At 43.2% G+C, this 26,291-nt stretch overlaps 1 protein-coding gene across 1 annotated transcript in view; it reads right to left on the reverse strand.

Annotated features, from left to right (window-relative positions):
- The window catches only part of ndufa10 (NADH:ubiquinone oxidoreductase subunit A10), a 51,463-nt gene extending 32,641 nt beyond the window's left edge, over window positions 1-18,822 (reverse strand). Inside the window, exons 1-5 of the mRNA XM_048598721.1 lie at window positions 18,680-18,822; window positions 17,207-17,375; window positions 16,153-16,368; window positions 12,394-12,480; window positions 7,959-8,080 (exon numbers count right to left, since the gene is read on the reverse strand). Of these exons, the coding sequence (XP_048454678.1) occupies window positions 7,959-8,080; window positions 12,394-12,480; window positions 16,153-16,368; window positions 17,207-17,375; window positions 18,680-18,742 (657 nt within the window). The 5' untranslated portion in view covers window positions 18,743-18,822. The remainder of the gene's footprint in view (window positions 1-7,958; window positions 8,081-12,393; window positions 12,481-16,152; window positions 16,369-17,206; window positions 17,376-18,679) is intronic.
- Between the last annotated feature and the right edge of the window lie 7,469 nt (window positions 18,823-26,291).

Below are 26,291 nucleotides of genomic sequence, written 5' to 3' on the forward strand. Positions count from 1 at the left end.
TGGAAAAGCAAAATGAGAAGCAACTGAAGGGGTCACACTAGCAGACTAAATGAAGATGACCCACTAACATCCATTCTCTGTTCAGCATCCCCTTCTTAGACGGTCGCTTGGGATCTAGGATGACTGGCTCAATGACTTCGGAGATAGCTGATCAATCAGCAATGCGATTCTGTCACATGCGGAGCACGGTAACTGGGTAGATGGGTTGTTTGGAGATTTGTGTGCTCCTCATGACACGTTAACTTTACCCCTTCACCGCTGATGAAGTCTCTCGATGCCTTCTAGAATCAAATTTCTCAATTCTAGTTGGTTTCAAGCCAAGAACTCCCATGAGTTAGTGGGTACATTTGACCCCTTCACCAGTTTTGAGGACATTCCTAAAGTGCTTCCATTATCCTTACTGTGGAGGAGACCTACATTTCTGCTTTTGTGCTGGCAGTGCAATACACACACTGAGACAAAGATCAACTGTGCAAGGAAGACCATCAACTTGGTGAAAGATGCTCTTTGGTCCGCCTAAAATTTGTTGGACTTCTAAAACAAGGAGTTGACCTTTTACGGAGTGTTGCAGACTGGCACATTTCAGGACTACGTGCTGAGGGACGCACTAAAGCTTGGGGCAGCTGCCGCCAAGGTGCAGTGGGGAAAGACCACCACCTAATATCTTTCTGCCCAACGCTCAATTGTCAGACCCTCCCGGTGCCTCAAATATGCGTAAATATAGTTGTGTACAAGTAAGATATGCCTTTGGTTTGTTTGCTGGATAGAGTCAAATTCCAATGTTTATCAATGTGTTTTTCTCCATATGCCAGTGAACAGAATCGAACTGCTTTAGTGACTGTATATAAAGATATTTCTATGAATAAAGTCTTTTAAATAAATAAAAATTCAACTGAGTATTTAAATTGTTTCAAACACATTAAACAGGAAATGTTTATACAGGAGCAAGTACTACAGATGCTGAAAGTCTGAATTAGAGACATGAAGTGCTAATGTGGCAGCATCTGAATGAGAAACAGTCAATTCTAACTGGATTAGTGAAATAATTATTCAGTACAGACCACAGATCTGTCTGATCATTAACCTGGGTGATACCATAATCCTTCAGTTTCATTTTTAGGAACAAATATATTTTGGCCTTTATATTTGTAACAATTAATATCTAATAAACAGTTTCAATTCATTTCATTTGCACCATTCAGCATCGTCCCTTTGCTGGTTATTCAGCTGTTGACACTTTACTCACCGTCTGACACTCTCGGTCACCCGCAGAGACCTATCATCTGACACTCCAATCACACCAGTTTATGATCTTTTGATCTCTCTGCCCATAAACTCTGTGTCTGTGTGCTCTCCTCCCTCACTACACCTGACAAAAAGGCTGTGCTCCGAAAGCTTGTGTAATTTCAAATAAACCTGTTGGACGATAACCTGGTGTTGTGTGACTTCTGACTTCATTGCTTCCTGTTCGAGAAAACACGCAGCCAATGCACTCAGAAAAAAAGCCCTGCTTTTTCACTAATTTCAAGGATGACCAGGGGGTTGTTTTCCTGTAACAATCAAACATAGCCCCTGCAACAGTCAGACACAATTGAGACTGTTAACAGGTGCTTAATTTGAGCCAAAAACTTTTTGTAACATTCTCAAGGGTAAATCCAGCAAAGGTCAGTCTTCAAAGACAAGATAAATTCTGTATGCAATTAACATCTGAAAGGAATCACTGCAAGCAACAGGCTAGACAGACATATGGCCCGGAGAAATGTCTATCAGGACGCTTTTGGATATAGCATTCCCCCCCTCCCCCCAAGAATATTATTCCTGTGAGACAGGGGGCAGCGTTAAAATGCAAGTTGGATGTGGCTGATCAGAATTTAGGGTTGAAACTTGTTTTTTGTTTGCCCTTGTTCAAAACTTCCAGCACGAAGGCGAACAAAACACTTCTGTACCTGTGATAACAAGATATACAGCTGGATGAACACAGCAGGCCAAGCAGCATCATAGGAGCAGGAAGGCTGATGTTTCGGGCCTCGACCCTTCATCATTTAGAACACCTCTGGAAAGAGCCTGCATTTATAAAGCACCGTTTATGATGCTGGGGGTATTTCAAGCACTTGATGTGAACTTTTTTGTTTGAAAAGTAGTCACTTCAGTTTTGCAGCCAAAAGGAGTGACCTCATTGTGCATGGGAATGACAGCCAAGGTGAACCACCAGTTAGTACTAGTGGCACCAATTCAGAAATATGTTGGCCAGGACTCCCAGCACAAAAGTGTCATGGAACCTTTCACATCTACCTGAATATGCATATGGGCATTGGTTTGATTTCTGAAACCTGGTAATACTAACAATACAGCATTGCACCGTCAGAGAGAGCCATAGAGACGTACAGCACGGAAACAGACCCTTTGGTCCAAATTGTCCATACTGACCAGTTATCCTAAGCAAACCTAGTCATATATGCCAGCATTTGCCCCATTTCCCTCTAAACCCTTCCTATTTGTATATCCGTCCAGGTGCCTTTTAAATGTCCTAACTGTACCAGCCTCCATCACCTCCTCTGGCAGCTCATTCCTTATACACGTGTGTGGAAAAAGTTGCCCCTTAGCTCCCTTTTATATCTTTCTCATCTCACCTTAAACCTATGCCCTCTAGTTTTGGACCCTCCTACCCTGGGAAAAGACCTTGGTTATTCACCTTTTCCATGGATCTCATGATTTGATACACCTCTAAAAAGTCACCCCTCAGCCTCCGATGCTCCAGGGAAAATAGCCCCAGCCTATTCAGCCTCTCCCGAGAGCTCAAACCCTCCAACCCTGGCAACATTTGCGTAAATCTTTTCTGAACCCTTTCAATTTAATAACATCCTTCCTATAGCGGGAGACCGGAACTGCATACAGTATTCCAAAAGTGGCCTAACCAATGTCCTGTACAGCCACAACATGACCTCCTAACTCCTATACCTCAATGCACTGACCAATAGTGGCAAGCATACCAAATGCCTTCTTCACTATCCTATCTACCTGCAGCTCCACTTTCAAGTAACTATGAGCCTGCACTCCAAGGTCTCTTTGTTCAGCAACACTCCCCAGGACCTTATCATTAAATGTATAAGTCCTGCCCCGATTTGCCTTTCCAAAATGAAACACCTCACATTTGTTTAATTTAAACTCCATCTGCTGCTCCTCAACCCATTGCACCATCTGATCATGATCCTACTATATTGAGGTAACCTTCGCCGCTGTCAACTACACCTGCAAAATTACTAACCCCACCTCCTATTTTCACATCCAAATCATTTATATAGACGATGAAAAGCAGTGGACCCAGCACCGATCTTTGTGGCACACCGCTGGTCATAGGCCTCCAGTCTGAAAAGCAACCCTCCACCACCACCAGTCTTCTACCCTTGAGCCAGTATCCAAATAGCTCGTTCTCCCTCTATTCAATGCGATCTAACCTTGCTAAGCAGCCTACCATGAGGAACCTTGTCAAACGCCTTACTGAAGTCCATATTGATCACATCCACCGCTCTGCCCTCATCAATCCTCTCCTACTTCTTCAAATAACTCAATTATGTTAGCGAGAAACTCTTTCCCACGCACAAAGCCATGTTGTCTATTCCCTAATCAATCCTTGCCTTTCCAAATACATGTATATCCTGCCCCTCAGGATTCCCTCCAACAACGTATCCACCACCGGTGTCAGATTCACTGGTCTATAGTTCCCTGGCCTTTCCTTACCAACTTTCTTAAATAATGGCAGCTCACCTGTGGCTATTGATGATACAATTATCTCAGCAAAGGGCCCAGCAATCACTTCCCTAGCTTCCCACAGAGTTCTAGGGGTATGGCTGATCAGGTCCCGGGGATTTACCCACCTTTATGCATTTTAAGCCATCCAGCACCATCTCCCCTGCAATAAGGACATTTTCAAGTCGTCACCATTTATTTCCCCATATTCTATATCTTCCATATCATTCTACACAGTAAACACTGATGCAAAATACTCATTTAATATCAACCCCATCTCCTACAGCTCCACACATAGGTGGGGCCTTGCTAAATCTTTAAGGGGTCCTATTCTCTCTATAGTTACCTTTTGCCCTTAACGTATTTGTAGAATCCCTTTGGATTCTCCTTAACCTTATTTGCCAAAGCTATCTAATGCCCGCTTTTTGCCCTCCCGATTTCCCTCAAAGTATACTCCTACTGTCTTCACCAATTTTTACAGATGCACCATTGAAAACATACTGTCCGGGTGCATAATGGCCTGGTATGGCAACTGCTGTGCCCATGACCGTAAGAAACTACAAAAGGTTGTGTGCACAGCCCATCTCAGAGGCCAATCTTCCACCCATCGACTCCATTTATACGGCTCGCTGATGCAGAAAGGCTGCCAACATCATCAAAGACCCATTGCACCCCATTAATGATATCCTACAATCTCTAATGTCAAGCAGAAGATACAGAAGCCTGAATGCACACACCAGCAGGTTCAGCAACAGCTTCTTCTCAGCCGTTATTATACCAATGAATAGACTCTCTAGCCTCAAATAAGCTGATCTCGCCTAGCACACGCTCTGTGCAATGTAATCTGTATGCATCTGTTTAAGTCTTTTCGTTCCGTACATCCTTGCTGACTATGATCTGCCTGTATTGCTCGTAAACAAAGCTTTTCACTGTACTTCAGTACACGTGACAATAAATCAATTTATACTCTTCTACGGATTCACTTGATCTCTGCTGTCTATACCTGACACATGCTTCCTTCTTTTTCTTGACCAAAACCTCAATTTCTCTAGTCATCCAGCATTCCGTACATCTACCTTGTCGTTCACCCTAACAGGAACATACTGTCTCCGAACTCTCGTTATCTAATTTTCTGACGGATTCCCACTTTTCAGCATTCCCTTTACCTACAAACATGCACGCCCCCAATCAACTTTTGAAAGTTCTTGCCTAATGCCGTCAAAATTGGCCTTCCTCCAATTTAGGACTTCAACTTTTAGATCCGGTCTATCCTTTTCCATCTCTATTTTAAAACTAATGGAATTTTGGTCACTGGCCCCAAACTGTTCACACACTGACACCTCAGTCACCTGCCCTGCCTTATTTCACAAGGGTAGATCAAGTTTTAAACCTTCTCTAGCAGGCGCATCCACATGCTGAATCAGAAAATTATCTTGTACACTGCTGTCATGATTTTATTGCATGCTCAAATACTCTGGCGTGTGGTTTATATTCGCAATCTCCAAATACAGCAGAAAACTAGGCAAGCTGATATGTCTCAGTGATGTCTCCAAAGACTGAAACGCAACACCTCGTTACCCAGAATGGACACAGGTTAAAGTGTTCCTGGATAGTTTGGAGGGTTTCTTCTGTAAAGCAGAGACAAGGAAGCTTCGTCTCAATTTTTAAAAGCTAATTTTTGTACAAGTGTAACCATGCTCTCTTGTTGTTCTGGACAATGCCAGCATCCTTCAGAATCTTGGAGCGGGGGTGGGGGGGGGGTGTGGTGGTGGTGGTGGTGTGGAGGAGAGTACACAACAGTATGCACCTTGGCATTTGCCAATGCTGTTCTACCCACCTGTCGTGTGGTTATAGAGCATAGGTGAGTTCAACTCTCCATGTAATTTCTCTTCAGGGACATAGCTTGTCTCCACTGAATTGCCAATTTCAAGTGGAGAACCAAGACTGGGAAATAGCAAAAGCAGACCCATAATCAAGCACCAATCAACACAAGTGATGTTATTAATCTCAACATTTTACCAACGGGTCTTGGAATGGAAGAATAATTACCACTCTAAAGCCATCAGTACTTGTTTAGGTGCTTGCACTCAAGCTGCTGGATAGTGTATTATGTGCACTTGAGGCAACTGACTCAACATCTGCTTCAGGATAATGTAAAATTTGGTTGGAAAATCCTGAAACAGAAGAATAAGCAAATTATGCTAAAATATATGCACATCTCCCTGTCAGTGAATTACGCCAACATTTCAGGAAAATCTCACTAGCATGCAGTAGAAATTACAAATAACATGAAACAAGTGAAAACTTGCATAAGCAAATATTAAAAAACATTAAATTGCACCATATTATCTGTAACTGTCTTGCATTAAGAGGGGCTAACAGTGTGAAGCCAAGAAACTGCCCTTTATGCACACCGAAGCACAGCACATTTCAGAAAATGCAACACTTTCTAAACGTGTCTGCCTACGAAGAGCTTTGTACATGGAAAGGTGACTGGAGTAGCTGCAATTTTCGCTACCTTTCCTTTGTATTGCTGTAGGAGATTGAAGCTCATCATATGGCAAAGCAGAATTACAAACAGCAAATCTCTGCATCCAGTTTAAGTCATAATGTAAATGGGCAGGGAGCGGTAAGTGCTGCACTGGTTGACAGTATACCACGCTCTCATCACGCAGGATTGAAGTTCCTCATTTAGTAAACACAAAAATTCACCCCACACAAAATAAAAATGTGAACGCGGAGTAATATTCTTGCTGGATTAGTTAATGAATCAAAAAGTGCAATCGACAAAGAAAAGCAGCGAAATAAATCTCCTGGCTAGATATTACATAGAAATTACAGAAAAAGCCATCCAGCCCATTGATCTAGGCTTTTAAGGGAGTTCCACATTAGCCTCCAACAACCCTCCTTCATATCACACCATCAGCACATCCACTCCTTCTTTACTCCCTCACGTACTTAACTAACTCTTTCTTGGATGTGTCAACAAATACATAAACGTACATCTGATACCAAGCTAAATCTATAACCAATGAGTTGCGTAAATGAAGCTTCCCTCAGTTATAGAGTCCTACAGTGTGAAAGCAGGCCATTGATCCATTGAGTCCACACCATCCTTCCAAAGAGACTCCCCCTCCAGACCTAACCCCTACCCCATCCCTGTAACCCTTACCCTCAAGTGTTTGGGCAAGTTCTTCCACTAAGCTATCAGGGAGATGACAAGCTCAATCTCCAAGATGTCTACAACATGTTTAAACATCCCTATGTGCCAATGCAGAAAAAGCGATACTCTGCCATTTGGAAGGAAAGCCCCAGTCTAAAGACCATGTTGCGGAAATGCTACATATGGTTTCATTACTATGTCTTTATATTGAGATAGCCCCAAGGATGCTGTGAGACTGCTTCTGCTCAGCTTAGTCTTAAAGCAGGTAACCATCTCAGCCTGAGGCTTCGACCACAATACAGTACGTGGACGATGGCTGTGTTGAATATTTTCCAAACTCATGATTACTACCTGAGGAGAAATTTACAGCTTCCAGCCACTTCACTGAGAAACTCATGTGGATCAGGTCTGGGGAGGAGATTATGCAAACAACCTATTTCCCCATAAATCCTGAAGTCACACATCGTGTGCATTAACAACTGAACCAATATCATGAAGTGACGACAACAGGACACAATTTTTGCCTTTGATCCACAGTACATGAGGCTGATGCAAGGAATCGCAAACTGCTCAGATACAGTCACTTCCCAGAATTTTTGAAAATAGAGCCCTACAGTGCTAAGCAAAGCATCTCAAAACTTCCCCACTATTGTATATGAAGTTTAATAATTCATTAAAATACCAGCCTCCAAACTGATTTTGTCTCTATTGAATACTAAACATGCAATGAATGACCCGAGATATATGCATTTGTCAATACCCTAGTATTTGCCCATAAAATAAATGGAAACCGCAGAGGGTGGCGCATATTTGGAATGAGTTGCCAGAGGAAGCAGCGGACGCTGGTACAATAATAACATTTAAAAAGCATCTGGTTGGATACATGAATAGGAAGAGTTTAGAGGGATATGCGGCCAAATGCTGGCAAATTGAACTAGATTAATTTAGGATATCTGGTCGGCACGGATGAGTTGGACCAAAGGGTCTGTTTCCATGCTGTACAGCTCTATTACTCTATGAAAACGAAAGGAGTACACAAAGCCCTTACCTCACCATGCTGTTTCAACCGCTTCTGTACTTCCACAACAGGTACATCCAGGTAGATAACAAGGTGAGGGGGAAGGAACTCACAAATGCTGTTTCCTTTGAGCTCATTGTAATGGTCGATACCTGAAAATAGAGCAGGATTGCACCACAGTGATTGGGTTATGGTCTAATAAAGACTGCAGTTGGAGATTTAGGAAATTGCCAGTTAGTTAGCAGCCGCACTAGATAATTACTGGCTTATGCACTTCCCCCAAGCAACTCCAACTCCTGGGACTTTTCCTGAATCGCAGTCAAACCTAGAGACTTCCAGAATTTCTCGGCATTTTAAACACTAGAACCCTGCCACAGCAGCATTCTTTTGGGGACAAAGCCTCTTCGCTCTGCAGTAGACCATCTTAATCAGCTCTCCAGCACTTCTCCTATGTCCTAACTTCATGGAGTGCTACTAATGGCTCATGGGACTTCTTTTGAACCCCCAACTACACAGAGCGAGTGACCGTTAGCTGTGTTGCTGAGAAAGTGGCTAAGGGCAGCATTTGCCCTGTACAGAGCTGATTCCACTGTCCTCTCCATCTTAACTCTGACTCATGACTAAAAACCTGACTGTTCAGTAACTCTAATTATTGAGTGACCCAATGATAACCGCACAACAAGCCCATGCTCTTGTTCTTTGGCAGTATTGGAACATAGGGGCAGGAGTATGCCATTCAGTTCCTTGAACTTGCTACATCATTTTAGATCATAGCTGACTACCTACCTCAATACTACAATACCACACTGCACAAACACCCCTCGATATCATCAATAACCTGAATTAATCAATCTTGGTTTTAAACATTATTGGAGCACTGGCAGCACGGTAGCTCAGTGGTTAGCATTGCAGCCTCACAGCACAAGGGACCCAGGTTTGATTCCAGCCTCGAGTGATTGTGCAAAATCTACGCAGACTTTCTCCACATGCTTGTGTGGGGTTTTCTCCAGTTGCTCTGGTTTCCTACCACAGTCCAAAGATGCTCATGTTAGGTGGATTGGCCATGCTAAATTGTCCATAGTGCCCAGGGATGTGCAGGTGGGTTAGCAATGGCAAAACGGGAATAGGGTAGGAGGCTGGGTCTGAGGGGGATGCTCTTTGGGGGTTGGGTGCAGCCTCGATGGGCTGAATGGCCTTTTTTTGCACTGTAAAATTATAGAATCTCAGAATCCATAATGTATATGATTAGACAATTTGGCAAGCAAAATTTTTCATGGTTAGACCAAGCGAGCCATGTGTCATTCATAGCATCTGACAAAGGAAACAACCAAGACACCTGCCACAGGATTAAACAGCCTTTAATATTCTTCAGTAATAAGGGGTGTTTCAATGTTGTGGCAGGGTCACATGTAACTTTGAATGAAAAAAACAGTAAAGTTCTTTTCAATAACTATTGGAGCATGCCTTCCCCTTTTCAGACTTCAAAATACTTGTAATGCCTCTAAAATTTTTAATCAAAACATGATTGTGGTTTTTGTGACGCATTTTGAATTGTTAAAACTGGAATAAATCATTTTATACCATGCTTATGTACTGAGTGTGTTGGTTAAATTCACCATCAACTGGTCCAAATTGACCTAATATAATTTCTGATCCCAGTATCAAAGGGATTATGTTCCACATTTTGTCTTGGTTATTTCACATAAAATAAATCAAACTGCACTGAGCTAAGCCTGTCAACTTATTTGTTCTGGACTTTGTGTTTGCCCAGAGAGGTTTTCAGTAGTATACCATACATTGTTGAAGCTATCATTGCCAGGATAAACAAGCTGAATAGGCCTGCTCGAGCACTGTTTATTTAGTTTTAAGTGAACGCAATCTGGTTTGAGCCTACATCAGAGAAGTTACTGAATTGTGGATTGTTGCAGTGTGGATGAGGCCATTCAGGTTGTCCTTCTCTGCGTCAGCTCCCTGAATGATCAGTCCATCTTAACCATTCTCCCCACTACTACCTGTAACCCTACATCTCCTTCCTTTCCAGATAACACAGAACAATACAGCACAGGAACAGGCCCTTCGGCCCACCATGTCTGTGCCAACCGTGATTCTATTCTAAACTAATTCCCTCTTGCCTGCACATTGTCCATATCCCTCTGTTCTCTGCCGAATCATGTGTCTGTCTAAATGCCCATTAAACTTTGCTACCATATCTGTTTTTACCACCTCCCCTGGCAGGAGATTCCAGGCACCTACTATCCTATGTCTAAACAACAAACTTCCCTTGCACATCTCCTTTAAACATTTCCTCCTTCACCTTAAACCTTTGCACTCTAGTATGTGACATTTCCACCTTTCTCTGACTATCCACTCTAACAATGCCTCTCATAATTTTATATACTTTTTTATCAGGTCATCCCCCCCACTACCAGCCTCCATTGCTTTAGTGAAAACAGTCCAGGTTTGTCCAACCTCTCCTAATAGTTAATACATTCTAGTCCAGGCAACATCCTGGTAATCGTCTTCTGCATCCTCTCCAAAGCATCCACATCCTTTGTGGAGTGTGGCAACCAGAACTGCGCACTGTACTCCAAACGTTGCCTGACCTAAGTCTTACACAGTTGCAATACGACTTGCCAACTTTTATACTCACTCAATGCCCTGACTAATGCAGGCAAGCATGCCATTTGCCTTCTTCACCACCTCATCCACTTTTGCCACTTTCACGGAGCTATGGACTTGGACCCCTAGAATCTATCAATCTCTGTCTTGAAGTCATTTAAGCACTGGTGGCACGATGGCTCAGTGGTTCGCACTGCTGCCTCACAGCACTGGGGACCTGGGTTCAATTCCAGCTTCAGGTGACAGTGTGTGAAGGTTGTACATTCTCGCCATGTTTACACGTGTTTTCTCTGGGTGCTCCAGTTCCCTCCCACAGTCCAAAGATTGACAGGTTAAGTCTATTAGCCATACTGAAATTAGCCATAACGTTCAGGAATGTAATTTGGGGTTACTTGATACAGTGGGGCGGCTGGGTCCGAGCGGGATGCTCTTTGGAGGGTCGCTGCAGCCTCGATGGGCCAAACGGCCTCCTTCTTCACTGTCCGCTTTCTATGATTTACTGAGCTTCCTCAGCCCCCTCAAATAGTGAGCTCCAAAGATTCACTATCCTTCAAGCTAAAAGATTCTTCCTAATCTGAGTCCTGAATTGTATGCCTTTTATTCGGAGACTGTCTCTCTGGTTCTCGACTCTGCAGCCAGAGGAAACACTAGCTGCATTTACTCTGTCTAACCCTTTAAGAATATTGCAAGTTTCCATGAGATCCTGTTTTACTCAGCTAAACCAGAGAACATAAGCCCAGTCTCCTCAATGCCTTATGATGAGATAGTCCCACCTTCCCAGAAATCAGTCTGAATGTGGCTATTACCATAACATGTTCTCTGCATAATACACTTCCTCTCCACAGCTGCCAGCTGACAGCATGCATAGAAAAAAAAGGTACAAAAAAAAGTCATTGCAAAATTTAGTGCAGTAAATATGAAAAGATCTTCAGGCTGAAATACACCATTGTAATAACTTGACATTTAGTTAAAGATTCCATGCACTGGATCAATATACCATTTGCTATGTTAATCTTTAGGCATGTATTTCAGTGCATTTAAATTCCTTTTCATTTACAAAATATTCATATATAACCAAAACAGTAACTTCGAAAATGTTGTCTAACAAAGGATCAATGCAATTTTGGGAGTAAAGGTAGTTACTTGGAATAGCAAATGTTTTGAGGTGCCACAAGACGAGTCGCTGGGTGCCCTGTTGTTCACTTATTGACAAACAATCAGTGTTTGGGAAGCAGGGTAGACACAAAGAAGGTGCCTCCACTTGGGTGGGGTCCAAGATTATAGGCCATGTGCGTAAGGCAGTCATCAATTAATCTAGAATGAAATTCAGGAGAAATTTATTTACCCAGGGAGTGGCAAGAATCTCAGAATTCAATAATGACAGACAAATGGTGGAGATGCATTTAAGCAAAGGTTAATAATAAGCACAAGAGTGAAAGAAATGAATACATTGATAGGGTTCAATGAAAAAGTGTAGGAAGAGGCTTGTGTGAAGCATGACCAACAACATTGATCTAATAAGATGAAAAGTCACTTTCTGTGCTCTAAACAATTTGTAATGCACAGAACAGAAAGTATAATCTGCCAACATCACCTTGGACTGTCTCATTCCACAATTGTAAAAAAATGGTCTCAGTGCTTTGGAGTGATGAAGAAACCTATTGGCACAGACTCTCGGATGAAGAGTGCAACTTGGGCAAAGTTGCAGGTGCCTGTACCATTAAAGGTCAAAATGGAATCAGGACAATAAAAACATCAAGCCACATCCAGCTCAAAGAAATCCTTCTCAACAGTTGAAGAATGCAAATCGTGCAAAGCATTGCTGCTACAAAATGGTATTACTTACACTGCTTCCGGATATATCCTTGTTGGTACATCGCTTCAAGAAAAACATAGTCACTGTAGGGCGACCGCTCCAATACAACACCTTGCCCTAAAGGTGCAAACACAAACGGATCAAAATGCAAAGTCTGTTGAAAATGTTTATCCTGTTAATTGGTTATACCATGATACAGCTGTCAGAATCTTTCGGATTTGCAGCTTCTACTTGGAAAATTCATGCCCCTTTTCGTTATCGTGACTCCAATCCTTACACCCACCCCTAGAAGTGATTCACAACGTATATCAACTTTACCCGGCTGAATTTAAGCTCCTCTGATGGGCCAGAGAGTTTATCCAGCTAGTTCTTGAGGTGACAAGCCGAGTTGTTGTCTGGCCTCAAAAGTGGGCCTCACTTCTGTCTTAGTGCCATGTGATTTTAGGGGACAAAAATGACCAAGTTTCCTGCTGGCAATTGCAACCTATTCAACACCACTGAAAAAAAAATCACATTGGTAGATAACAGGAACATGATCAGGCATTTGTGGCCATTTGTTGAATTGTGGGAGATACACATGGCCTCAGCCCACAAATGAAGAATAACTTCACTGAGCTGACGGCAAGCAGAACTCACAGAAACACACCTCAAGAAAAGTCAATACTTTGCCGTAAAATAGCGAAAATGTGCCAACTTATACAGCGAGGTATACTTAACTATATGTAAGCACATAAACTTTAACATGAAATAAAAGTCACCACATTTACAATGAAATTTTTAGCAAAATTAACAGTGTATAGAAATGCTGGCAACACTGGGTTCATGACAATTTTTGGCACCAATCCTCCCGACTGGCAGTAACAAGTATGGAACATACAAATATGGAGAGGCCATTCAGCTTCTCAGGTTTGTTCCAACATTCACTGCATTCATGGTTAGTCCGTATGTTAACTCAATCCAACTGCCTTGGTTCATTATGTTTTATTACGCTAAGCTAAAAAAGACTTGAAGTTATTAATTCAGCTAGCCTCTACTGTGCCTTACGGGACAGTGATCCACACATCTACCAAAAAGAGTTTACTGACTTCACTTTTGAAAGGTCTGGTTGACTTTGTAATGTCTCCTTGCCAAAGACTCTCATGAGCAGAAAAGTTTTCTATCAAACTAACCTATGAATACTTTAAAAAATCTTAAGAACCTCAAACAGCTCCACTTGCATTCAAAAACCAGGAAAAACAAGCCAATACATGCAATCACTCCTTAATCTCAGATTTAGTGACCTGGAAAATCTGTGCTATATCTCATCTAAGGGCAATATAATCCAAGGTGCTTTTTTCCAAAATTGTACACAATACTCTAAAAGTGATGTAGCTAGGGATTCATCCTGATGCAGTGCAAGTGTCTCCTCTCTATAAGTCAAGGAATAAATGGGGGTTAGTTAGCTCAGTTGGTTGCAAGATTGGTTTGCAACGCAGAGTGACATCAACAGCAAGTATTCAATTCCGGGACAAATTTAATGAATAGTCAGGGTCACTGTAACAATCCCTGGGAAACTCAGCAAATCTCACTCTACCAGTTTGAGTGCACAATCCTTACACCTTGGGTTGGCGATCAATGACAATCTACAAGCCAGTTTACTAATTTATCTTCAATTTTATGATCTTTGTTTTGAGCTAACAGTCACTTATTTTCAATCTTATTAAATGGCTTCTGGAAGTCCATAATAACCTACAATTTACTGACATTTCCCGGTCTACAGTGTGATGATAATACTGAACAAGTCAGATTTCACAGAGAAACCTGGCTTGATAGACGAGAAAATTATTTTTGCAATTTGGTTACCATGGTGCCTCGTCACCGAGCATGTTCACAAGAGGCCGCCATTGCACTTTTAACAAAAGAACAATAAGTTTATTAAAGCACAATAGGAGATAAAAAGTGGAAAGATGTCGTCATAAGGAGAAAAAAAATGAATCCCTTATCCCAGCAATATCTTTCTCAGACATTCAACATCCAACAAATGATCACTATTATCTTCACTTTTTCTTACTCAACCGACAGGGGCATAAGAGTTTCCTTTCAGTAAATTTTGGCTACCATCACTAGATGCGGTTCTCTCTGTCTCTGCCTGTGCACACAGGTAGTCTAACTCACTGATTTTTCTCACAGAACTCTGTCAGGGCTTTTTATCCAATTACTCTGACTATTTTCAGGTCGCTTAACAGCGCAACCCTAGCATGCATGTTTTCTTCTAAGTTTAAGCTGCTTCTGGATTCTCTTCTTCTAGATCATAAATGCTGAACTTAGTAATCATTTGGCAATTATTTCACCAGTTAGCTGGTCTAGTCATTTAGCTTTACTCACATGATTTCTCAGAAATTCCGTTTCAACCTACTGAAGTAAATTCCTGATTCTTAAAAGTAAACAAGTCACCTTTATAGAACTGAAAACTAAAATAAAACACATTTACCACTACTTCACAACTCAAGTTCCCAAATAATTACAGACCTCACACAATTTCTTTTAGTTACTTCCTCAGAAATTTAAATTAGATTTGCCAGACATGAGCTCTTCTTTATAAATACTTGCTTGCTCTTTGTTTTTCACAATTAATGTGCTGTTTCTGACTTCAATTACAGATTCCAGTAACTCTCCCACAAACAATGTGGCAAACAGATCTTTAACTTAATAGTTTCTCTCTCTCTCACCTTCCTTAAATGATGGAGTTACATTTCCAATCCATAAAAAAAATCCTGGAGTCGAAAGTCTTTGGAATATTATGATAAAGGATCTTTAGTCTTCTCACCACTTCCTGCAAAACATCAGCTGCTGAGAATTTGACAGACTTCACTGCCATTCTGTTAAAAGGCCTGCTTTGATGTAGTGGGACTTCATCCCAGTTATTGTAATAATGACAGAAGAGCCCTCTAATCTTCACCACTCATCTCCCCACAGTCACACACAATGAGCCACCCACGTCAACTCAAGCCTATATAGAAGGCTATGCCACTCCATGGTCTCTGACTCCCCCCATGACAGTCATATAGCATTTCCATTCCTACTGGCCCAGTATATACTGCATAGAACAAATGAACTCTATCATAACAAGAGGATGAGTGAAATAGGCTTCAAAAAAATTCATAACTTTCTTTGTAGAAAGTCTATGAATAATTTTAATGGAAAGTCCTTGCACTTAAAGGAATAAAAGTGTTAAATTACCCGGAACATTTAAAGTGTCAATGGCAAAAACTGTAAACACTTGAAACCTCTTATGTAAATGAATATTATGCAATTGGCAGCAGAGATCAGAGAGGCAGAGAAATTTTCAATCACCTGGGACCAAAGTGATTTACCACCCTAATGAGTTTCTGGACTCTCAACCAAGAATCACTACGCTGTCCTGGCTGAGATCCCACAAACCTATAATGGAGCCAGCCAGGTCTGGAATACTGGATATGGCCTCAAAACCTGAACCGGGCTTACCCATGAAGAAAAGGCACTGAAAACTGGAAGAATTGGGGATAGAGCCAGGATCCCAGAATCTGGGCAGATACACTGATTTCAAAAGACTCCCTAGTCATTCTGCCTTGATGAAAATCCAGGCCCAACTCTTGGGAGATAAAACTCTGAATATCTTATGGGAGAATCCTATAGTGTCAGTAGTCAGAGTGAAATGAATTTACAATTGCTCCTTCTTAATGGAAAATAAACTGCCACACCAGAAATTTATTTAAATTTGGACTTCTCGCTTTTGTAAGAAAAATAAATAGTTTCTTTTCAAGTCCACACCTGTTTGAAGAAGGTGCTCCAGAGCGTCAGAGTACTGCAGGGTCCGAAGGTGGTACATCCAACTCTGCAGCCGATAGGAATTTCCATCTGGAGATTTAGGGTCCTTGTAAAACTTTTCCACACTGCAGTTACCATTAAATGCAGAACTTAACTTCTGGCCATCACCTGTCTTCCAGTCCCAGTAATGAATATCAACCTCAGGGATATACAACATGTCTGAAGAAAGCAGAGCGTTGATAAATTGCAATAAGAACATGGTATTTCAAATAAGACAAAATACTTGCTGTCGTATAGCATATTTCACATCTTTGTGACATGTAAAGCATTTCATGGTAGAAAAAAACACTTTGCAAGTAATCCTTTTCAATTACAGAAAATGGTATTGTTTAAAATAGCATTACTGTGAACTAATGATGTTATGAAGAAAACTATGCAAAACATTAGTCAAACCGCAGCTGAGATACTTTTGGGCCGTTTACTGAAGGAAAGATATATTAGCATTGGTAGTCCAGAGAAGGTAGACAAAGATTGTTTTGTTTACAATTGAGAGATTTTATGGTTCTGGTTCTTTCAGTTAAATTTCTGGGATTATTGAATTTCTCATTAAATGAGAACAATCCTTACTGTGATTGTGGCACATCACAGAAAATTTACAAGCAGCTTTGATCAAGTTCCTCTTTAGGAAAAGAGCAGCAAAATAATTTTCAAACCACATTACCTGGAACTAAACTACAAATGCAGTCAATGTTGCATATTGCCCTCAATAACAGCAGGACTTGCTCAACTGCACTTACAGTTTTGGGAGATGTTTCAGTTTTATTTGTGATTACTCAAAATTTCCAGGAGATTGCTTTGGAGAGGTTATAAACTATGGTTGTTCATTGCAACATGTTTCAGCCCTCATTATCCAGTAATACAATAACAAACATCAATTGCACTACATCTATAACCTAAACCGTCCAACAAGCAATAGAGCACAGAAAACAGAAGCACAAACAATGAAGAGATGTTTAACATTTGGTGTGAGAAAAATAAAACAACCCCAGCATTTTACCTAGTTTCTCAGCCAAGCTTTTCACTAAGGCACCTTTTCCAGACGCAAGGTTTCCATCAATGGTGATGATTTTACTGTTGTCCTTGAACTTTCGCATTGTTGTGTCACCTAACATGTATGCCAACCAACCATACCTCAGCTCTCTGTGGGGAGTCATGTGGATCCGAGCCTGGAGCCCAAAGCAGAAAAACACAAACTGAGAGAGATGCAGGAAAACACATCTCTCTTAACTACACATAGCTTTTATTAACAGCGAGCCATTGGCCTGATTTGCAGTGGTTATAAATAGCAGGATTGAATTTATCCTCCTCTTTTGTGGGCAGAACAAACCACAGCAATCTTTCACAGTGCCAGCTAAATAGCAGTGTTGTAGCGACACTGGAATAGCTTGAGCTAGGGGTTTAGCTTGTTCTGGAGTGCAAGTCTTCAGTACTATTGCAGGAATACTGTCAGAACCCATCACCTTTTCAGTACCAAGGAACTTCAGCCCTTTCTTGATATAATGTGGCATGAATCAAATTGGTTAAAATCTGATGTCTTTGATGCTGGGGCCCTCTAGAGTAAACCGAGATGTGTCATCCACTTGGCACCCACTCTCTGAAACTGGATGCATATACTTGTCTTTTGCACTAAAAAAGACGAGGCTCCCCCAACAATGAGGATGTGGATATTTGTGAAGCGACCTTCTGCAGTTATTTCATTGACTGCCCATCACCATTCACAACTGGCTGCGGCAGGACTGCACAGCTTAGAGGTGACCCGCTGGTTGTGGAACTGCCTAGCTCCATCATTTGCTGTTTGGCATGCACAAAGTCCTCTCTTGTCACTTCGCAAAGTCAGAAGTACACAACGCCAGGTTACGATGCTGGCGAAGGAACAGCACCACAAAAGTTTGTGAGTTCAATATGAACCTGTTGGACTGCAACCTGGTATCGTGTGACTTCTGACCTTGTCCACCCCAGTTCAGCGCCGGCACCTCCACACCAGACACTTGGCAAGGTTAAAGTCCTCAACTTTAGTTACGCCTGGTGTTGCTCTTGGCATGTCCTCCTGCGCTCATCTTCCCTGAAGCACAGTTGCTTTCTAGGATTGAAGGTGAAGTTTGGTAGCGAGGGGGTGGGGGGGGGGGGGGGGAAGAGTGGGGGTGATATATTGGGCCTGGAAGTTACAGATTGTAACGGGAAGATAACACTGCACAGCGACTCGTGTATCCCCAGCTCTGCGTTGCTAAACCTGCTCTCAGCAGATTCTATTTCGTGCCCTAACTGCAAGACTTGCCCAACAGTTTGTTTTAATTTTCCTTTTGGCTCCTTGTGCTCTCTGTCCCTTCCCCCGGTGACCTCCACCTGCCCCTGACACTTTGCTCATCTCCCCTCCCCCTCTCTTTTCTTTTCCGCCCATCCCATCCTTTCTCTCTCTCTCTCTCTCTCTTCCCCTCTTTCTCTTCCCCCCCGGGGATGTGACCACACTGACCCCGGGTTGAAGGGACTGTCGGACTCCCCAGGCCGCCGCCGCCAGCAGCCTCCGCGCCGCCATCCTTGTCGGTTGCGGGGTCCTTCGTGACCCGCCGCCGCACGTCCGGAGACGCCGAGTCGCCCAGCGCGGTGCCTGGCCACAAACGACACACCCGCACGTACACGAGCTCGCCCGCGCACGCAAGCACGTGTCCTCATTGATGTACCGCCTCCAGCCACTGCTTCGTGCCCCTGACCTGCTCCAGCAACCTTTCCCGCTGCTTTAAGATCCCCCTTCCAATGCCTCAGCTGTTACATTCCAGTTCCTTCATGCAAATTTGTTTTCCCCCTTCACACCAACAACTCACTGCAAAATCTATGACCCCCTCCCCAAAAATCCCTGAGCACGTTGCGTTGCCCTGGTTGGTGATGTCAAGTTTAACCAGCATTGTTGGAGCTGTACCCACCGCTCCCTTAACACCCCTCAAACACCTGAGCAACTCCCTTGCATGCAGACCAGGGGGCGGCACGGTGGCTCACAGCGCCAGGGACCCGGGTTCGATTCCACCCTCGGGTGACTGTCTGCATAAGAGTTTACACGTTCTGCCCCTGTCGTGTGGGTTTCCTCCGGGTGCTCCAGTTTCCTCCCACAGTCCAAAGATGTGCAGGTTAGGGTGGATTGGCCATGGGAAATTGTCCGCAGTGTCCAGGCTGGGTGGATTTGCCATGTAGGTGTGGGGTTAGAGCGATAGAGTAGAGGTCTGGGTTTGGATGGGATGCTCTTCAGAGGGTCAGTGTGGATTCGACAGGCTGAGTGGCCTGCTTCCACACTGTAAGGATTCTATGATTCAGAGTGGCTTTAACACACCCAAATCTGTTTGATCTCCATTCCCATGAAAACCTCAATCCCTTAATATATCCTGTAGCCATATCCAAGTGGCTTATATTCTGCGCAACCATGAGCTTCTGAATAAACCCCTGAAGCCCCAAGCTTCTTTAGTAATTGCCCAAATCTCTGAATAAACCTGCCAGCTGTTTTAATGACATCCCAAATTTCATAAGACTTCCAATCTATTAATAAGACCTCCACCCTCATGTATATCTTCCTTAACCCATTCACTCCTCATCAATTCCTTTAAAAACTCTCTACAAGGGATAAAATAGTAAAACTAGGAGGTCAGTAAACCTGGAGATGACAGTACTGGTCTGGAATGAAACGTTTTTTTAAAAGATGAGCTAACTTGGCTCAGTTCAGTCAGTTCCAAGATTTGCTGATGTTTTGCATTGAGGAGCTCCCCTAACCCCAACTCCCTTAATTGTCCAGCTGCCTCAAACTAAAGTATACATGTGGCTTTCCTGCCCAGAAATAAGTAATATTGTTTATGTAATGGAGACTAAACAGATATAGATTGTTTAAGTGAGCGAATAAAGAAGTAGCAAGTGGGGTATTCTACTTTTCTTCTTTAATTAACTTATTGGTCCTCCTTTGCTGCATTTCAAAATTGCTCACAGCCCTCAAGTTTGCTTTTCATCAAGCATCTTTATGTGACTTCTCTTTCGATCTAAAACTAACGATCTTTCATTAGCCGTGGTTGGGCTACTTATTCTTGTGTTCTTTCGCTCAAAAGGAATGCAATAACTATTACAATGCATGTGATAATCTCTTAAATACTAACCATTGCCCATCCACTATCATGCCTTTCAATGAGGTTACCCAGCCTATTGCAGCCCTCATATCTTCAGAATTTCTTTTGTTTAAGTTGAGGACCCTAGTTTATGATTGGACTACAATTTCTACCCCATTGAAGAATTCTATCATGATATGATCACTGTTTCTTAAAAGAACCCTCATAACACCATTCCTAATTGACCCCTTCTCATTGCACAAAATGAAACCTAAGATAGTTTCAATGTACTGGTCTAAATAACCTTCTCGTAAACATTGCAGGAATTCATCCGTCGCAGGTTTATTGCTCATGTGGTTTGCTCAGTCTATATGTAAATTAAGGAAACCTTATACTGACTAGCACCTTTGTTGCATATTTTCTGAATGCAGCCATCCCCTAGCTCACCAATATTGTTTGGAAGCCTATAGACAATACCCATTAATACCTTCCGCCCCTTATTACTTCTGAGCTCTGTCCAGACTGATTCTACACCTAGATTTTCTGCACCAAGAACCTTTCTCATTAATACATTGTTTTCATTATCCTCTATCAATGCCATGCCATCTCCTTTTCCTTTTTTGCCCATCCTTCATTAAGATTTGATAGCCTTGAATATCCAACTCCCAGCCTTGGTAACACTGCAGCCATATTTCTAGTATCACAATCATATCCTACCCATGTATATTTATCTGCACTGTTAATTTGTCCACCTTATTACGAGTGTTCCACGTATTCAGCTTTGGGACCTTTAAATTTCTCTTCTTTACAGTTTCATCCTTTCTTTTTTGAATCACGACCCTATTTGCTGATAGCCCTTCTTCCCTCTGTCATCTCCTTTTGCTTTCGACTTTTCTATCTTTTGTTTCCATCTTTGATTCCTTCAGACTTGCCTTCCCGTTCACGTTCCCAGCCCACTGCCACTCTACTTTAAACATTCCCCCACTGAACTAGCTCATGCCCCTGTGAGGATATTGATGTCAGTCCTGCTGGGGTGCAATTGTCCAGCTTGAACAGGTCCCATCTCCCCCACAATGAATCCCAATGCCTCAAGAATCTAAACCTCTACAGCAACATGTTAAGGCAGTCTCTTCTCAAATTCCTGATCTTGCTGGCACAAAACGTTGGGATCGCTGGCCATTCACAATATGTGTCAATGACTGGGATGAGGAAATCAAATATAATATTTCCAAGTTTGCTGATGACACAAAACCAGGTGAGAAAGGGAGTGGTGAAGAGGATACCAAAAGGCTTCAAGGTGACTGATATAAGTTGGGCAAATAGGCAGATGCGGTACGACTTGAATAAATTTGAAGATGTCCACTTCAGTAGGAAAACAGAATGGCGGACTATTATTTAAATGTTGATAGAAAAGGAAATGTTGATGTACAAAGGGTCTTGTGTGCCCTTGTACACTGGTCACTGAAGACAAGCATGCAGGTACAGCAAACAGTTAGGAAGGCAAGTGCTATTTTGACCTCCATTGCAGAAGAGTTTGAATACAGAACAAGGATGTCTTATTGCAGAGATTACTACCAAGATTCTAAGTCATCACTTATTTTGTAGCTCCTTGTGTTGTCGTAGAGTCATAGAGATGTACAGCATGGAAACAGACCCTTTGGTCCCACTCATCCATGCCAACCGGATATCTTAAATAAATATAGTCTCATTTGCCAGCATTTGGCCATTATCATTCTAGACCCTTCCTATTCATATACCCATCCGGATGCCCTTTAAATGTTGTAACTGTACCAGCCTCCACAACTTCCTCTGGCAGCTCATTCCATACACGCACTACCTTCTGAGTGAAAACCTTGCTCCTTAGGTCCCTTATAAATCTTTACCCTCCCACCTTAAACCTATTCACGCAAGTTTTGGACTCCCCCACCCTGGGGAAAAGACCTTGTCTATTTACCCTATCCACGCCTCCCATGATTATATACACCTCTAAAGGTCACCCCTCAGCCTCCGACACTCCAGGAAATGTAGCCCCGACCTATTCAGAGTCTCCCTACAGCTCAAACCCTCCAACCCTGGCGACATCCTTGTCAATCTTTTCTGAACCCTTTCAACTTTCACAACATCCTTCCTATAGCAGGGAGACCAGAATTGCATGCAAAACACACCATAAGTGGCCAAACCAAAGTCCTGTACAGCCACAATATGTCCTCCCAACTCCGATATTCCATGTAGGACCAATAAAGGCAAGCATACCGAATGCCTTCTTCACTATCCTGTCTACCTGCGACTCCACTTTCAAGGAACTGTGAACTTGCACTCCAAGGTCTCTTTGTTCAGCAACACTCACCAGGACCTTACCATTAAATGTATAAGTCCTGCCCTGATTTGCCTTTCCAAAATGCAGCACCTCATATTTATCTAAATTAAACTCCATCTGCCACTTCTCGGCCCATTGGCCCATCTGATCAAGATCCCATTGTACTCTGCGGTAACCTCCTTTGCTGACCACTGCACCTCCAATTTCGATGTCATCTGCAAACTTACTAACCAAACCTGTATTTGTAGGACGTCATCTCTTCATCTATTTTGTTGGTACTGATATCGACCATAACGTCTGATTGTTCTTCCTTCACTTTCAGGATGTCCTATAGTCTTTCAGCGATTTCTTGATCCTGGCACCAGGGAGGCAAGGTACTATCCTGATGTCACAACTGTGACCACAGTTTATATGTTCCCCTTATCATGGAATCCCCTTGCATTATTGCTCTCATGCACATTTTTTCCAACTGTTTCCCCCCCATCAACCCAACACCAACGCATGCCACAGAGCCACTCCCAGTGCCACAGACGTTTCCCCCTCAATGCTAGTATCCGTAAAGGAAAATCTGTCAGAGAGGAGATGCCCCCAGTGGACTCCTGCACTACCTGCCTGGAGCTTTTACAATGCCTGGCAGTCACTCATTCCCTTTCTGCCTGTGCACTCTTTACTGCGATGTGACCACTTCACCGTCTGCGCTATCCATGAAGACCTCAGCCTTATAGTTACTCCAGCCGCTGCTCCAGATCCAAAACACAGGTGTTCTGTAGCTGCAGCGGGATAACTTCCTGTAAACATGGTGACTCCGGAGAAAGGATGTTTCCCTGATTTCCCAGATTGTACGGGAGGAGCATTTCACCAGGTCAAAGCCACCCTGCCGTAACTTACTCTTCAATGATTATTTTCCATTCATTTCATCTAGTTTAAAGAATATTAATTATATACCAGGGACCTGACCTTATTTATTATACTTTAAACATTTTTAACCTAGAGACCAATTTTTACATTAAAGACTGGACAGTAGAAATACTCACCTGTCTTACCTACCAAGATATCCACATGTTTTGCAGTGGCTCCTAGTCTCACTTGGTGAGCTTATGTTTTCCCTGCGTTATCGCTTTAGAATATTTTCAGGATTCACCTGTCTTGTGCAGCTTTTCGTCTCCTGCTCTTGTTGAGGCTGACAACAGAGAAAGAAAGAGGATGAAAAGCTCTCCTTCCCTTCTCTCTGAACTCCCTACTCACCAAACTTACAGTGTTACTAGACTTCACCAAGCACCAATAATAGAGCGCATAAACTTTCTCAATTATTCCCCTGGGTCTTATATCTCTATCCTATCAGTCAGTTACTAAACCCAGTGAGCTGATCTCACCTGCTGTGCTGCAGAAATCTTGATTTGTTTGTTTGGCGCAGCCTACAAGATTCTAAGGGACTTTCGATTTAAATTAGTAACTTCAAGTAAAAAGATAAATTTCAGACAAGTAGTCCAAGACTTTACATGAATCTTAGTTATGAAATAGAAAAATAAAGAAAATAGTTACATCATAGTATCAATTAGAAAAATAAGAACTACTGTTAAAAAGATAAACATTATGGTCTTTCGATAAAGGGCCTGCAGTGGATCAACGCAGAGAGCTTCCACATGTGGACTGACTGGGCTCAAAACAGCTGATCCCCGGCACCGTCCCCAGTCCAACAACTTTCCCCGCTCCACTCCGGGGATGCTCGCTGTCCCCACTGCGCTCTGGGCACACTGGGTATCCCTGCTCCGCTCTGGGCAAACTGGGTATCCCAGCTCCACTCCGGGCACACTGGGTATCCCAACTCCACTCCGGGCACGCTGGGTATCCCTGCTCCGCTCCGGGCACACTGGGTATCCCAGCATCACTCCGGGCACACTGGGTATCCCAGCTCCACTCTGGGCACACTGTGTATCCCTGCTCCGCTCTGGGCACACTGGGTATCCCAGCTCCACTCCGGGCACACTGTGTATCCCTGCTCCGCTCCGGGCACACTGGGTATCCCAGCACCACTCCGGGCACACTGGATAGCCTCGCTCCGCTCCGGGCACACTGGGTATCCTTGCTCCGCTCCAGCCACACTGGGTATCCTCGCTCAGCTCCGGGCACACTGGGTATCCCTGCTCTGTTCCAGGCACACTGGGTATCCCTGCTCCGTTCTGGGCACATTGGGTATCCCTGCTCCGCTCTGGGCATACTGGGTATACCAGCTCCACTCTGGGCACACTGTGTATCCCTGCTCCATTCTGGGCACACTGTGTATCCCCGCTCCGCTCCGGGCACACTGGGTATCCCCGATCCGCTCCGGGCACACTGGCTATCCCAGCTCCGCTCCGGGTACACTGGCTATCCCAGCTCCATTCCGGGCACACTGGCTATCCACGTTCCGCTCCAGGCACACTGGGTATCCCCGATCCGCTCCGGGCTCACTGTGTATCCCCGATCCGCTCCGGGCACACTGGGTATCCCCAATCCGCTCCGGGCACACTGGCCATATCGCTCCGCTCGTTCTCCGCATAACATGAAGCTGTAAACCTTTCACTGTACTCCTGTACTTGAGTACATGTGACAATAAACCTAATTCTAAATTCAAATTCTGAAACTCCCCCTTTCACCAATTCACAATCTTGTCGCTCTGTAACAAAGCAGCCCAGGCTCATACCTGGAATGGAAGGGTTGTTTAATGAGGAAATGTTGGACCACTTAGGCTTGTTTCTGCTGGAGTTTAGAAGAGTCAGAGGTGATTTGATTGAAACCGATAAGATCATGCAGGACCTTGACTGGATAGATGTGGAGATGATGTTTCCACCTCTGGGAGAACCTAGAGGTGAGCGCCACTGTTAAACAAACAGGGGTCACCTTGTTGGAACAGGGAACAAGCAAACATTCTTCTGTCAGAGGGTATTGATTCCTTGATACTCTTTTTTGTTAAAAGGTGATGAACGCAGAGTCCCTGAATAGCCATATAGTCATACAGCAGGCAAACAGACCCTTTGGTCCATCCAGCCCATGCCAACCATAATCCCAAACTAAACTAGTCTCACCTGCCTATGATTGGCCCATATCCCTCCAAACATTTCTTATTCATATACTTATCAAAATGTCATTCAAACATTGTAACTCTAGCCACATCCACCACTTCCTCTGGGAGTTCATTCCACAGCCAAAACCACTCCTGTATAAAAAGAAGTTGCCCCTCACGCTCTTTTTAAATCTTTCTCCTCTCACTTTAAAAATATAACTCCTAGTCTTGAAATCCCCAACCCTAGGGAAAAGACACCTGCTAGTCACCTTATCTATACTACTCATGATGTTATAAATCTCTACAAGGTCACTCCTCAACCTCCGACACTCCACTAAAAAAAAAAGCCCCAGCCTATCCAGCCTCTCCCCTTAACTGGAACCTTGAATGAGAGGATGGGAATGCAGATTTGACATGATAACCAGACCAGCCATGACCCATACTGAATGATAGAATAGGCTTGGGGGCTGAATGGTCTACTCCTGCTCGTTGTTCATGTGTTAGTGTGTAAATCTGACCTCCAGTGTCCTGCCACATGACCTTCATGTTATCCTGGGATATGATGTGGAGGTGCCGGTGTTGGACTGGGGGTGGACAAGGTCAGAAGTCAGACGACACCAGGTTATAGTCCAACAGGTTTATTTGA

Source organism: Rhincodon typus, chromosome 7, assembly GCF_021869965.1.
Source record: "Rhincodon typus isolate 14 chromosome 7, sRhiTyp1.1, whole genome shotgun sequence".
Lineage (NCBI taxonomy): Eukaryota > Metazoa > Chordata > Chondrichthyes > Orectolobiformes > Rhincodontidae > Rhincodon > Rhincodon typus.